At 39.8% G+C, this 16,187-nt stretch overlaps 1 protein-coding gene across 3 annotated transcripts in view; it reads left to right on the top strand.

The window, feature by feature from the left end:
* The window catches only part of LOC138266004 (poly(ADP-ribose) glycohydrolase-like), a 441,110-nt gene that overhangs the window by 86,363 nt on the left and 338,560 nt on the right, over positions 1 to 16,187 (top strand). For all 3 annotated transcript variants that reach the window (XM_069214272.1, XM_069214273.1, XM_069214274.1), the window contains 2 exons: positions 13,995 to 14,114; positions 14,751 to 14,831. In XM_069214272.1, coding sequence (XP_069070373.1) covers positions 13,995 to 14,114; positions 14,751 to 14,831 — 201 coding nt within the window. The remainder of the gene's footprint in view (positions 1 to 13,994; positions 14,115 to 14,750; positions 14,832 to 16,187) is intronic.

Here is a 16,187-nt window from a genome sequence, read left to right as displayed (position 1 = left end):
TGTTGATGAATGTCTGGACTTTGTTGGTGATGGTCACTGTTGTCCTCCAAATTTCTGCTCCATACAGAAGGACCAATTTTACGTTGGTGTTAAAAAGCCTGATCTTGGTTTACAGTGTTAGTCCTTGGAGCACCAGATCTTCTTTAGCTGAATGAAGGCAGCCCTTGCTTTGCCGATTCTTGCCTAGACGTTGGCATCTCTGTTTGTCTATGACACTGCCCTGGTTGGTGAAGGCCTCAACCTCTTCCAGTGCATTACCTGCAAAAGTGACTGCAGCTGTGCTGGCCGTCTTAGCCTTTAGGATCTTGGTTTTCCCCTGTGGATGCTGAGGCCAGGTTGTGCTCTTGCCACATTTTTGGTCCTCTCTTGCATCTGCAGATGGGTATGGGAAAGTAGGACCAGGTCGTCTGCAAAGTCCTGTCGTATAGCTGCGTCCAAAGAGTCCACTGGATCCCATTTCTTCTCCTTGCTGTGGATGTCTTCATGACCCAGTCAGTGGGCAGCAGGAAGAGAAAAGGTGAGAGCATACAACCCTGCAGACTCTGGTCCTCACTTAGACTTAGAGTTATCTTCCATGGATTATCTTGCAGTTCATACCATCGTGAGAGTTGCTGATGATACTTACCAGTTTATCTGGCACACTGTAGTGAAAAAAGATCTGGTCACTCTAAAGATTCACAAAACATGGTACACTGCCAACACAGCTTAATGTGATTCACAAAGGTCAGTGACTACTATGAGGTCACGCTTGGTATGCTCCTCTACAGGTTCTGGGCATCCAACTCAGTGCATATTCTAGGTTAACATGAAGCCATGGCCAAACAGAAAATCAAATCAGGAAACCAGTTTAACATACAGTCTAGCATTCAGGACAGGGATACACCCATGTCAACCATGCAGGGGAAATTTCCATCCCTACATCATGAACATGTTTATATCCATGATAAACCCAATAGACTTACTTTATTGATTTTTAAATGTGGTGACAGGCATTAAGACTCAGTTTACATTGTGAATGACTTGACAAAGCCTGTACCCCTGACCTTGCTGATATGAAGAGATTTATGTTGTATTCTGTCCACATAGGGGCATTGCTGTTTTTTAGGGTTATAGGCTGTTGGTACGCGCATTTCAAAGTGCACAGAGTTTCTGAGGTTTCCATGCCTTGTAGAGAACTTTCACCCAATAAAAATAACTAATTTTGTGTGTAGTGCTCCACAGGCCCTTGTTTCACTATTGCAGAGTTTCAAAAGTTTAAGTAGAACAATAGTTTATGTAAACTGAATGTGTGTGAGTTCTGTTTCTACATTCCGATTTCCTTTGACCCCTGCAGAGGATCAGCAAACATCAACCCTGCCTTTTCTTACACATCAGCCTCTGTCCAGTGAGGCCTAAGTTGCCCAGTTACATGCGGCTGTGGTTATGGCAGAGCATGCATAGGTCTTCAACAACATTCTACTTGTGTGACCTTACATTAATCATAGGCACCTCAAATGTGATGCACATACAGAAAAACACTTTGGAAAATACTTTATTTAGACAATCAAGTCCATTAAAGTGCCAACAACATTGTGTGGTAAACTGTGCAAATATAAAAAGAATTACAATCATCTAGGCAAATAAGCAATGTCTCATTGTTCATTACAATCAGTTAGAAAAAAATTAAAAACAGATAAGGTTCATGATGTACTACTTTAAAGTCCAGTAACTATTAACTTGGATGTTAAACATTGAGTTTACATAGGATTAAACGCCCATGAGACTTGGGGGCACAAATTACTAATATTGATGTGGTACAGTGCTTTTACTGCAATTCCAAAATAAACAAGCATTTGCAATTCAGTAGGTCTCACATCTGCTTGAGATAAAGCTATTGGCATTGTAAATTCATAACTGGGCTTTTCTTGACACACAAATTGGTCAACCCTGCCTCATAATTTCGTTTCTTCCTGCCATTTAATTCAAGTGGCCCTGCATATAACTAAAACACTTCCATTTACCGTCTTCCTCAATCTGCAGCAAAAATGTAAATGTTGCTATTTAGCATCCTAATTTAAATCTGCCATGCTAATTCCAGTAGAATACCACTTTCACCACTCCACCATCAGAGTTGCTTGCTGGCTAACACAATTCCCCAAAAAAAGACAGAAGACAGCCACAGAAAAGAAATAAACTAGAAGGGTCTCCCAAACATATCAAGAGTAATCACACAGTCATAGTGTAATAAGAATGTTAAGATGGCCTTAATCATGGTCATATTGTAATAATAAGCGATTATTGAAACATATACAATTATCATATACCAGAAATAAACTTTTGGCATTAGACTTTAATGCTCAAACTAGCCCCTAGAGGGCACAATAACAAAAATATCATTTGTAAGAAACCTGGTCATGTAACCATATTGTTAGCCTCTAGAGGGTATAACCCCATGAAAAAGCAAGAGAAAGCAAAGCGGTGTAACCATATAATTAGCCCCGCTAGGGCATTTTTAGGACTAGCAGGCCTACTACAATGATATTACATACAAGGCCCTTGAATAAAACTTCTCCCAGTTGTGAAAGAAAATAGCCATAAGAAAGCTTAAAAGACACTGAATGGTGGGAGGGGTTATTATTTGGGGGTCCCCACTAACCTGGTGTGGGGACCCAGAGATGTAGACAGAGCATTTTGAAGGAGGTGCCATTCTCATAGAAACACCACAGGTTGAGTTAGGAGAAAAATTGTTTTGTAAAAGTAATAATGCCCTGCAAAGCATTATGGGGCGAGTTTTTATGCTGCAATATTATAGTATGTTGATATGACTGTAATGCTTAGAACAGCCCCTAGAGAACACCATAATGAAAATAGCATTTGTAAGAAACATGGTAATGCAACTATACAGTTAGCCCTGAGAGGGCAGAACCACACAAAAAGAAAATGGCAATAAATAATACAGTGTAACCATATATTTAGCCCCTAAAGAGCATGGTGCATTACACATTTTCAAGGGTTACAGGCCTATAGCAATGATATTACAAACAAGACACTTAAAACACAAGCTATTCCCAGTCATAGAACAAAAGATCCTGCCATGAGAGTGCTTAAAAAGACACTGAATGGTGGGAGGGGTTATTATTTTGGGGTCCCCACTAACCTAGTGTAAGAACCCAGAGATGATGTAGACAGAGCATGTTGCTGTGAAGGTTTTCGCGGTGGTCCCATTGTCCTAGGCTGAGTTATGAGCAAAAATGTTTTGTCAAAGTAATGCCCTTCAAACATTATAGGGTGAATTTCCCTAGTGGAGTGAATATTGTAGTATTGGCGCTCACGCTGTGCTTGGAGTAACGCTGTTGCTTTGAGGATTTCTGTTTTAGATAAAGCATTTACCAGTTTCTTGTGTTTCAAGGGGAGAGCCACAAGAAATTACTCTGATTAGGTAACTGTGAACAATATGACCAGCGCTCCAATACCACTGATCCAGTTCAGGCTGTTGTGCCTGTTCATGCTGTGAGCACCATGGCTGCCGTGCAGCACGAAGAGGAGAGACAAAAGATGAAAAATAGTTCACCCATGCTGAAGTAAATCTGCAGTCGTGGAATAATTCATGTAATAGGGGTAGTCTGCAAGGTGTCACAAAAACATCAAGGTGGGACAGACGTAAAGCATTTACCAATGACATCAAGTGTTTTTTTATTTTTTTAAAGGCAAGACCAGGAACAAATGAAAGAGGTGGGTGTGGTTAAAAGCCCACATTGCTTACGAAAGGTCAAAGTGCTTGCGCGCTCGACCTATAAAGGAGTTTAAACAAATCCAATTAAACCCATGGTTTAAAACGAATGCTGTAATATACTGAAATGCTGTTCTATAATAGAATGGAGCATTCATTCTAGATTCAAAGTTAATAGTAAGTAATAAGTAAATAATATCCTTTGTGCTGAATGCTGAAGTCAAGTCAGGCTTTGCTGCATATGTACATGTAAACCGCTATTAACTTTGACTTAGTGCCTTGGTTTAAGCTAACCTGCTAACATTTGTAAACGGTCCAGCAGTTTTTAGCTTAAAGTTTCTGAAGCTAGAGCAAAAGCATTACATTTCAAGTTCAAAACAGATTGATCTAATCCAAAAGTTGTTACTAAAGTGCAGAATTATAAAGTGCTGTCACTGAGAGGTTCGAATGCTGGATGTAAACTAAAAATGAACTGGAAATGTTACCATAAACAGACTCTAATCTTTGAATTCCTAAATCAGAATGATAGGTGAGGTTTATCAAGAAATAATCAGGGATCAGTAAAAAATCTCAAATAAAATCCATATAAGAATGGCAACATTTATCTAGCAACCTGCCCATTTTGTTCGTACCTTGGCCAGTGTTTTACAAACAATATCAGTACAAAAACAAAAATTGTCATTACAGCTAATATAAGGTAGATAAGGTACAGAAAGATAACAAAAATTTCAGCAGAGAGAAAGCTTATCCTTACCTTGCAGATGAATACTACACCCAAGCCCAGGGGCCATCCAAAAACTTAACCTGGGAGAGATACAAAGATTAAAGGTTAGTCTCCTTCTCTGAATCATCTTCAGCAGGCTTTGATAGCTCACAGGATCCCGGAGTAGGAACCAGTAGCCACAATTTCACTCTGAATCCTTTTTTAGGGAATACTTTAAGGGGCAGAGTGTACAGGAGCAACAGAGGGAGAACATGGAATCAGTTTCCAGGAGACAGACAGACCTGCAGGCGGGTCCAGAGGGCAATTGATCAACCTCTCGTTTGTGCCGACTAACAATTTCTTCACTATTTTTGATCATTCCAGTTTAGGGGCCTACAATCCATCCCTTTCTTTAACCTGTCACACTCAGAATGAACTCTCTTTACTGAGCAAAGATTTGTCCTTTGTTATAACTGAACACACTGATTTCTTCAGACTTAATTCAGAGCTGTACGGGTTCTTGAGAATGCTCTGATTGTACCACGTTTTCCAAGATAAGGAGTCCCTAGATGTACCATGAGAGACTCAATTCAGACCACCTTCATTTGTTACCCCCCTAATGCACTTATGCCATCAGAAATATTAGCATACCAGAAAGTGGTCCTTGAAGATATTGGTCACCTTAGAAATAAAAGATTCTTTGTTCCATATAATTTTATCAGTCCCGAAAGGCAGTCGCTTCAGACTCTGAAATCTGACACCTCCATCATAATTAAACCAACAGACAAAGGAGGAGGCCTAGTAATCCTAGACAGAGATTCATATGAAGAGGAAATTGTGCACCAGTTGAATAATACTTGACACTATAGGAGGCTCACTACAAATACTTTATCAGAAATTAAACAGATTATTCTAGACATTACATCTCGTGGCCTACAACAAGGAATTCTTTCTCAGAAGGAATTTGCATTCCTTAATAAAATATTTCCCAGGACCCCTGTCATTTACATATTCCACAAAATTCACAAAGATATTAAGAATCCTCCAGGGCGCTCCATCCTCTCTGGATGTGACTCCGTACTGGAACCATTGGGTGAATGTGTTATTAACTGCATTAAAGACTTTGTTCCTATTTTGGATACCTGTGTAGGGGACAGTACACACATGATTCATGTAATTGAAGGAAAGAGATATGATCCTTCCAAGGAAATTCTGGTGACACTTGATATTGAGACATTATACACCAACATTCCTCAAATAGACAGCATTGTGGTGATGAGACAGAGTTTAAATACCGGGCTGCCCCTTATAAGGTTCCAACAGATTTTATAATTGAACTACTTGAGATTGCCCTATCCAGAAATTATTTGCTTTTTGGAACAGATTTTTATGAACAACGCTCTGGTACATCTATGGGAGCTATTTTTGCTCCAAATCTAGCCAATCTGTATGTTGGCGATTTTGAACAGACGTTTGTCGCTTCGGATAACAAACCTTTCTTTAGAAACATAAACTGTAGGAAAAGATACATTGTTGATAGCTTCATGATTTGGGAAGAGAATGATGAATTGCTCAAATGATTTGTTCATTATTTAAACAACTGTCAACCCTATCTTAAGTTTACCCATAACGCAAATCAACACAGTATTCCTTTTCTGGGCCTTCTGATCAAAAACGACACTAATCAATACATTGTTTCACTCTTCTGCAAACCAACAGAACCCAGCACTCTACTACAGTACAATAGTTTTCGCCCTAGGGCATTGAAAGATTGATTGCCATTTGGCCAATTCCTCCGACTTCGTAGGCACAGCACCAAGAAAGATGACTACTTCAGAGTAGGAGCTATAATCAGTCATTTATTACGTGAGAGAGGCTAGCCCAAGCGATTAATTAAGAATTCCTTTAAAAGGGAATGGTACAATCCAAGGAAGACATTTCTACAAACTCTGGAAAGGCCCCCTATGAATAAGATTGTCTGTGTCACTTCATTCTGTCCCCAAACCAACAAGATTGTTAGAATTATCAAAAAACATTGGTCAATACTGAAAACCCGAGTCCCTTTTCAAGATACCACTCTTTTCTCTTCCAAGAAAGATAAAAACCTTAGGGACCGCTTAGTTCATGCCGATACGAGAATTCACAAAGATTCGCTAACATTGTCTCTTCTTTTTGGTTTAGAACGAATTAAAGGTCATTACAAATGTGGCAACTGTGTTGGCTGTCAATATATGTTTAATACAAAATATTTTGTACATGGTGACATTCAATACACTTTGAAACAGCACACTAACTGTGCCTCAACCAATGTTGTTTATTGTATTTGGTGCCCCTGTGATTTGATTTATATTGGACAAACGACCCAACAGTTGCTAACAAGGATCAGCCAGCACAGAAGCCGCATCAGATTCTGCATTGAAACAGCACCTATGGTCCAACACTACCAGGAACGACAACATACCCTCGAAGACTTTAGATGGCAAGTCATTGAAAGGTTATTCCTTCACCCAGAGGAGGAGACATTGCATTGAACTTACAGAGACTGGAATGTAAATGGATTGATAAATGTGATTCCATAAGAAAAGGATTGAACTCCATGGAAGAATGGAGGAAGTATATTACACTACTGAACTGATGTGTCATATTTTATGGTGTAATTGTATAATACAGTCATCATTTTTATGTACCAACTGTTAATTAATGTGACAGTCCATTTCAGGTTTCAATTGCCCCTCCACAGGTTACTCTGATCTCCAAATAAGCAAGTCCCTTGCCCTTCTCCTTATACATATGTCCATCAGCCACTCCTAACCATGTATATATGAGGTTATTATTCCCCTAATTCCGTATGTCCTTTTCCTAGCTGAGCCTTTTTTAATTCCCTCATTGTTTATGTCCCATATCTAGCACTTCGCAGACACTCCCTTACATTCATATTGGCTGAGTGAAAATATCCACAAAATTCCTATCCCACAAATACACATCATATTGGCTGAATGAATAATATCCAGTCCAGGGATGTTTGTAATTCTCCCGAATTAGTGGGAAAGCAACAACTTCTCCTTTCTGATTTTTCACCAATTATTGGGAAGCGTTTTGATCGCCTCCTTGGTGGATGTGTGACACTTCCATTACCTACCAAGGCCAAGGAGCTAGGTTCGATCCCTCCCTTTTTATTTATTTTGTATTTTTTATATATATTTTTTATTATTAATTCTTTCTCCCAGAAAGTATTAAATTCAATAGAATTCATTTGCAGTTCCTGGATTCCGACGATATCTTTAATTCTCCCGAATTAATGGTATTAGCGACACTTTCGTCCAAATGACATTTACCCCTTATTTTGGGAAGCCACTCTGATCATCTTCAGGATGGCTCTGTGGCAATTCCATTGCTTATTAAGACTGAGGTACTAGGTTTGATACTCCATTCGACCTATTTTCCCCTTATTTATTTTCACCAATTATTTATTTACCCCTTATTTTGGGAAGCCTCTCCAATCACCTTCCGGATGGCTCTGTGGCAATCCCATTACCTATTAGGGCTGAGGTACTCGGTTCGATTTTCCATTTGACCTATTTTTTTCCCTTTGTTTATTTCCGCTAAGTATTTATTTCTAATAGATTTCATTCACCTCACTTATACATTTGTTCCAATTCACATTCAACTTTCTCATAATTATTGTTTACATTACCTAATCCAAACGAGCCCAAAGTATAATGTCTTTCTCTTTAACTAGTCCACAGCTGTTTCTAATTGCCTTTTGCCCTCAGGTGAGTGCCAAAGTCAGGCATTGTCTCAAGGTGCTATTTATAGGAGAGTCAGGTCTGACTTTCCCTTGTACCCAGACTTCAGAATTAAGAAAATATAGCGTTCCCCACTGTGGGAAGATGCTGCCAGTCTACCCAGCTCTTTTATTAAGGTATAAAATATTATTTTCTTCCCTCAAGCCGTCAATCATTTATTTTCCACAGGTTCATGAATGCTTTTCTTTTTTTAAGGTGACAAAAGCACCATTCGGGGTCAGACAGTGGTGAGTTATGCCTTAATATAACTTGCTCCCGCAAACACTCATTTTAATATAAGCTTATTTACTGTATTGAACCCCCTTTTTTTCAGATACCAGTATTTGATATCCAGCTGAGGCTTTAATTATTTCAGTCTTTCACCAGTACGTATATTATTTTAAATATACACCTTTTTGTTTCTATACATCATAGCACATTCCTTACTGATGGTTTTTTCCTTGACAGTTCCCCAGGTCATTTTTTGTCCTGATGAGACCCTAGTATCCAGCATGAGGGATGAATTGCCTTTGACACGTTAATCAGACAAGACCTCTTCGATTATCTTTTGAATAATCAATCAATGTATTGGCAAGCATACTTTGTAACTTGATAAGAGGCTGTCTTTGTGAGGTACACCACAGAACTATAAGCTATTTTTTTATTGCTTTATGGTGTGGTGTCTCTTTTCTCACTTGGGGATGAATTTTTCAACTATCACTCTTTGTTTATTTTTCTAATGTATGATTATAAAAATGATTCACCATTATATGCTGATGCAGCTTCCAAAACATTTAAAACATGTTTTTCACATATGTGTTGGTACTGGATTCAGTGAAGCTTTTTTGAAAGATTCTAGACAGATGATGTTTGTCTTCATTTAAGAATTTTTTGTATGAGTTAATCAGTAGCAAGATTTTTCTGCTATAAGATTTAAATTGATTGAAAATGAGTTTCACATGGATATGTGTTTTGCGATAAATATACAGAGGTTCACGTGGACATTCTGGGTTTCTCTTGTATTTGTTTAGTAGCTAATATTAAGCGACATTCAAAGGACCACAGAACTCCATCACACTTGATTCTAGCCTACTAAGAGAAAACAAGGGTAAGGATCATACAGTACGCTCTCTAATTTTATATCCCTCTAGGTGCCAGGATAGTAGAGGTTGTCACTTTGAATGTAATAACTCGCCATTAATGATCTCTGGTGAAAGCCGGGTAAGAAGGACAACCATCTGCTAGCAGCCTGACCGCTTTGTTCTTGCATGGGCCTCTGTTCTTCAGATAAGGTCCACTCGAAGAAGTACTAGAGTTCCGAAGGGTTTGAGGATGTGGCTAAGTTCCTTAATGTTTTATCCACTCAATCCTGGAGTTTTCTAAGAGTGGGTATTACTTGTGGATGAGCTTCATTCAAGAGGAATTTGACGGCCACCTGTATTGTCCACGTCCCTTGGTTAATTGTAAACCGTTGAAGAAAGCTTTTGCGTTCATCACTTAAAGCATGGCATATGCAGAAGAGATGTGGTAGTGTCTCCTGAAACAAGCCACATAAACGGCACATGTTTATGGTGGGTTGATACACCCAGGGAGAGAGGAAGTCTAATGGTGAGAAGCCGCCCATGTGCACTTGACAAAACGTAACTTCATAATATTGTGAATGATTCAGTAATATACGTTTGGGCCCCTTTTTGAGCATAGCTGTTGATGACAAGATCAGCATGCTTTCTTCTCATAAGGATCCGACAATCAGTTACAAAGAACTCTATCTGAATCACTTTGTTTAAAGCTGGTTTGAACTGCTGGTGAGGCAGATTTTGATTTCATAGAGTAGCTGTGCCTTTTAATTCCAAGGTTTCGGTAAGGGCATTCGACTAGATGTTTGGAACACCAAACTGCTTGCGGATGCAGCTTCCAACCAGATTAAATTCTTCACAGATCCTTTTTTCACTGCTCGTTCTGAGTGCATATACTTAACGAAAGTAGCTTTCTGTATGAGATGATGGTCACTTATCTTCAAATCCAGCCTAATCTGGGATGGTGAGGTATTAAGTGGGAGTTTAAATAGTGACCTTAAGACCGCGCTCTGGGCATTGTTCAGAAAAGCAGACGGTTACATTTAGCATTTATTATCTTCAGCAATGGTTCCAGGGTGGGCTGTTTTGTGGTCTTGAATATGGATTGAAAAGCAAATTGTAATGCAGGAGATTTTGGCTTTATAGAGTTAACATGTTAGATGGCTTCCTTTGTTATTCAGCCAGCATCCATCCATCCATATTTGTTTGATATAATCAAACAACGGTTGTTCAGAAACCAAGCACATATTTGTTTTCTCAAAGTTTACGGTCATTCCGATTGAACTGCTATGATTATGTAAAACATGAATTCATATTTATAGCCTCATCGGCTGTTCGGCTTAAAAGGACTACATCATCTGCATAAAGGAGTGAGGCTATGGGTTGATTACTTCAGTTTTGGCACATGGCTTATTACTGAATTTAGTGCAGGTACTAGGTCACACATAAACAAATTAAAAAGAGCTGGGTCTACTACACACCCTTAATTGACATATTCTTCAATTTTTATCTTGCTGGAGATTGCTGTTTTATTTCCCTGTTTTACTCTGGCCCATGTGTCTGAGTAAAGTAACTGAATACCCCGAAGTAGTGCACCTCGAATTTGCCAGGCTTTAAGTTTAGACCAAAGCAACTGGTGACTGACATGATCAAAGACCTTGATATAATGTACAGCGCAACAGTAAAGTAGCTAATTTCTCCTTATTTGTTTTTGCAGCAAGCATCCTAATAGCCACAAGATTGTCAGTAGTGCCTAAAAAAGGTCTAAAACCGGTTTGATAAAAGAATATCAGGTTTGTTGAGCTTGCCCATGCTTCTAAGTCCACCAATAGAAGCAAGGCAAAATATTTATCCTCAGCATCCAAAAGGGCTAAAGGACGATAGCTATCTGGGGCCACAAATAGTCCCTTTTTATAAATAGGGGGCAAAATCTAGCCATGCAAGAGTGAATGAATAGATTCAGTATTAATACAAGTTTTAAAAAGCTTTCCCAAAGAAGTGAAGCAAAACTCTGCATCCTGTTTGTAAACTGATGCAGGAATGCAGTTGCAACTAGGAGCTCCATCGGCTCTGCTTTTATGAAACAGTTTTACGATTCCTGTGGTCGCAAAAGTTGACACATATTGAAGAATTTGCACTTCTTGCCTCAGATCTTCTATGCATACAGTTTTGCTTGCTGTGACTGAGTTGTTGGTTGGGGCATTTCGTTGAAGCACTATACAAAGAGATGATATATGTGTGATCCAGTCTTCAGAGGTAACGTTGCTCCTATTTACATGGACTGTTCCCATGTTCCAGACTCCTAACGGAAGCGATTGCTAATCATCCTAAACTCCTTTGGCTTTTTATTTTGACAGGCCAAGAAAAGTTCAGTCTTGACTGTTTCCGTATACATTTGTTTTGCTTGCCAAATTTGTTTTTATACAGGCTATGTAAGGTCTTGTGTGCAAGTAAAGAGGGATTTGACCCTTATTTGAATAATCTTCTCTTCTTGTTAAGAGTTCTTTCTGGATCCTGAGATTGTTTGTAAACCAAGGATGTGTAGGGGCAGCCCTGGAAGATCTTATTATTGAAGTTGTCCATGAACTGCTGTCCAGAGCAGAAAGTAGCCATTGCACACAATGTTCCCAGTTGATTGTATGAATCGAAGGCCTGCTCTGGTTAGGTAACGTTGCTTTCCAGGTGGTATATTTTGAGGCAACTTCCAAGCTCCATTTAACTTGTTTCCAGTTGTTATGGGCATCGTTTGATCATATGGATCTTAGATTGATATGTGCTTTAATACCATTTTTTATGAACAGGCTCTGGGGCATATAGTCACTTTTGCAACGTAGAATGATGGAGAATTAATTAATGGCATTAAACAGCGAGATTGAGCAGAACGTATAGTCTAAAATAGCAGATGTTTTTGGGGAGATATGTGTGGGATGGAATGGTTGGTCTTCCAAGAAACGCCCGTTGAGTGCTCGCAGGGACATACCATTTACAGCAGCTAACAAAGTGCAGCCAATAGAGTCTGTTCTTTGTGGCATTGTTATCTGCGATGGAATCAGCCACTGAGAGTCTGCTGTTTTTTTCTGCATTGCTACAAAAAGGGTTGTGGAGCTGATATAAATTGAAAACTCTGGTCAAGAGTAGGTGAGCATTAGCCTGACTGCACCTAATGTCTGAGATTAGCTGCTCTAGCTCCTTTACCTTTTGATTTTTCCCTGAAGATACTGGATGAACATATATGTTTAGCAAAACATAGTTTACTGTTCATGGAATTGTGACTCCAATGATTGATCTCAACACACAAAAAGTATTTATGACCAGTGAAGTACTGAGACACTAAAATCCCAATGGTTGTTAAAAAGATGGGAAGACCACATATTGCATGACCTTTTGTTTGCGATGTAGTTGCAGGAGAAAGAAAACTCATAATAGCCTAGTGTCCGTGTCTCACCAGGATTCCTGGATACATATGATGTCATGTGATGTTAGGAAAGTCATTGCATCTGTATCCTTAAGGAGTTTTTCTAGTCCTGCCCCGTTTCAGGAGACAAGACATGTGGTTACAACCTTGTTCTCACAGTTTGGCTTTAGACTAGAATGATCTTTGGATACAAGTCAATTTGACTGGGGCCTGGTCAAGGTGGTAGCAGGCCAGCCCCAGTCCTCTTGGGTTTTTTTGCAGATGGAATAGCAACATCTAGCTGCATGGTTGTGATTGGAACTAGTTAATGATATAGTAAAGCATGGCAGAGCAATACAAGATGCCCTTTTCTTGGGATATCCTTTGCATGCCATTCTAAGCCTACACGTTCTACCTGGGCTCATTCTTGCATTTTAGTTTTCAGTATTAGTCACAGGCCTTTAAAAAAAAAAAAAGTAATTAGTTGTTTGGCTCCAGTTTTACAAGCAGCACCTCTTCATAAAGAGTGTGGTTTTGTTTTCTATGTTAATTAAATCTCTCCATAAAAAGACTCTTCAGTCACGTTTGTCTACAATTGAGGTTTTGCATCCAGTTCTGCTGACCTCATCTGAAGTAGGGTGCCATGTTCTGCAGTTGACATTTGTAGTATTGAATCATGAGATATCATCTGGAGGACTGTCTTTGCTTCTAGAGGCTACAACTGAAGCTTTTTGTTTTTACCGCTGGCTGACACAGCTAGAATACTGTGCCCAGCTGTAGAAGGTACCTCTCCATCAGTATATGTGGTCCTGGATGACCGTCCAGGGAAGGGCAACAAAACTTATGCCTGGTTTAAACAGCAAGGTCTGCAAAGAAAGGCACAATATTGTAAACCAGTGAGGACGGAATGCAAGCAGTGATATGATGTGAAACAATTCAACAGTGAATTTGCACATAAAATGATCTCCCTATGCTCAATGTCTGCTCTTAAGCCTACCCCCCAAAAAAGAATTTGTTATGGAAGCTAAAACTTTTGCATTCCTTTTTGCATGTACTTCAGTTCTTTTGCCGGAAAATAGTTCCCAGGTATTCCTGATCAAAGGAATATCATACATGTTTGAGACTGTCACTGATCTCCTGCTTAAATCACCAGTCTGCCTTTCATGCTGCATATATATAAATTGCAGATTTTCAGTGGTCTCTATAATTTTTCTATTTAGATCAACATGGTAAAATGAAGAAAGTACGTCTTAAAATGTAAGCTTGGTATTATGTTAGTGCAATGAAGATTGTCCTAACTCTGTAATGACTCTTTCTGCCTCTGCAGGTCAGCACTGTTAGACCAGGGTCCATACCCACACCTTACAAAGGGAGACTAGCCGACATTTGGAACCAGGACTATGTCAAGATGCCTCATTCACAGCACAACTTGTACGAATGTAACTCAGTAAGTAAATGTTGAGTGGTACTTAACCAGACAGATCGAGATCTGTGCCTAGAAGTAGTAAGTCATTTAGCTGTCACGGGCCCTGCTAGTCACTACATTACAGGCTTTGGACCACTAAATCACTTAACGTATTCATGTGTACAAAAATATTTTATGAGTTAGTAAAGGTTTTCTAACTCATGACATGGATTCCTTCCTGGTATGGTATGAATTTAATGGTTTGTGACCATAATTCTGGTTGCAGACCATTTATCTTTTACCGAATCCCAGGATGCGATGGTAACTGATTCCCAAAGGGGTCACCTTTGGACCCTTTCCTCTTTGGGAATTGTCGTGGCAGCTTAAGGGGGAATAGATAGTGGTCCAGGAAGCGCGGCTGTGTCATATCACTAACATTTTTCTAAACTGAAAGCTTTTTTGTCAAAAAGCAGCCCCTATTCATTCAAGGACCACGGGCTGCTGTAAAGAATAAAATGTTTCCCTTTTTGGTATGCAGTCATAGTGTGGGGTTGACAGGACAATGCACACCCCGGATGCAGATCAAATGTGCATGGTTAAATGCGTATTCAGGGAGCTTGTAGACTGTCATGAAAGCTGATATTGATGAAAACATTGAAGTATATTATTCTTTTTCAGGCATTTACAGGCACGAAATGCCGCTGGAACTTGATTACTAAAGCTCTTGGAAAGAAAATGTCTTCTGTGCATGACATAGAGGTATGCTCAATTAAAAACCTTTGGAACCAGAGTAAGTCCCACGAGTGGTAATACACTGTGAATCATCTGTCATTCGTGCATCTGTGAATCTGTGGTTTTCTCGGACACATTGCACTGAAAGTTGAAGTGGTGCTGGAAGTGCTGTACCTGTTTTATCTATGATGAGACCTTCAGTGTTCTTTGTGTGATAGAGATGTACATTGCTCCTCCATTTGCTATAGCTGGTTTGTGTGTTAGGGAAGCTAGCACTGCTGCTACATGTGTTCTCCATGTGGTGATTTTGTGAGCCACTTACACTGTGATTGTCTTACCTTACCTATTCTGTTTACTAATGAATGTTGCACTCCCATGAATATGCATCACTTGCTCTTTGTTTTGATGAAATGTTACACTGATGCATCCCATGCTGAGTCTGTCTGGCATTCGAGGAGCACACTTACTGAATCCACTCCTCTTAGTCAAATTGGAAGGTAGGCAAAGCTTTACCTGCTTCTTCCTGTGCTCTGCCTGTTCTTTCGTGAGAGTAGCTGTGAGAGCCGGTGAAAATGTGGTGCCTCTTTTGTCCCTGATGGAAGAATGCACTGCCCATGGTGTAACACATTTTATTAAAGGGAGTACTACTGCTGACTGTGCAATTCATTTGAGCAGTACAACTTCAGGTACTCATAAATACCTTTGTGAATCGCCCTCAAAATGCCCAAGTCCCTAATAGAAAAAGTACAAAGCCTGCACATTCCTTTTTATTTGCCCTAACTGTATCTGACTATTCCCATAGGTACTTCCAGCTGCAGATTTCTCATCATTTGAATTCCACCAGACGGGATCCAGGACTTATCATGCAGTTTCCCCTGTACATTGATAGGCGGTGCTATTGGACTCCGTGGCAACTTCACGTCACCTCCATAAGTGAGAGCACGAAAAATTACAAAGGCATCACTCCTGCACACTGTCAGCTCATTTCAGTGTAGTAGAGAAAATGTCTCCCCTGAAGACCATAGGTTTCAGACTCTGCCGTAACTATAGGAAGCAGTTGTAGGTCCCAGAGCCACACAGGGTCTGCGTAGGGTGTCTAGGGTCTAAGCAGGATTTCAAGTCCTGCAAAAAATACTTCCTAATGCAACCGTAGGCCCTCAGGCAGCAGGAGGTGAAACTGTGTATGACTGTGCACAGCAAATTGGGTCCAAGCTGCAGACCCATTCCTGCACTAGATCCTGTTCCAAATCATCATCCTCGGGTAAGTTGAGAGACAACACTCGCCACAAGCTCAAGTGGAACGTGTCCCTGTCTCAGGACTCGGAACCCAGGAAGGGGTTGCGCAGTTGGCACTCAAATGACCTGACTTTGTTCCTTTCATCT

Source organism: Pleurodeles waltl, chromosome 11, assembly GCF_031143425.1.
Source record: "Pleurodeles waltl isolate 20211129_DDA chromosome 11, aPleWal1.hap1.20221129, whole genome shotgun sequence".
Classification (NCBI taxonomy): Eukaryota; Metazoa; Chordata; class Amphibia; order Caudata; family Salamandridae; genus Pleurodeles; species Pleurodeles waltl.
This window is presented reverse-complemented; position numbering and strand designations above follow the sequence as displayed.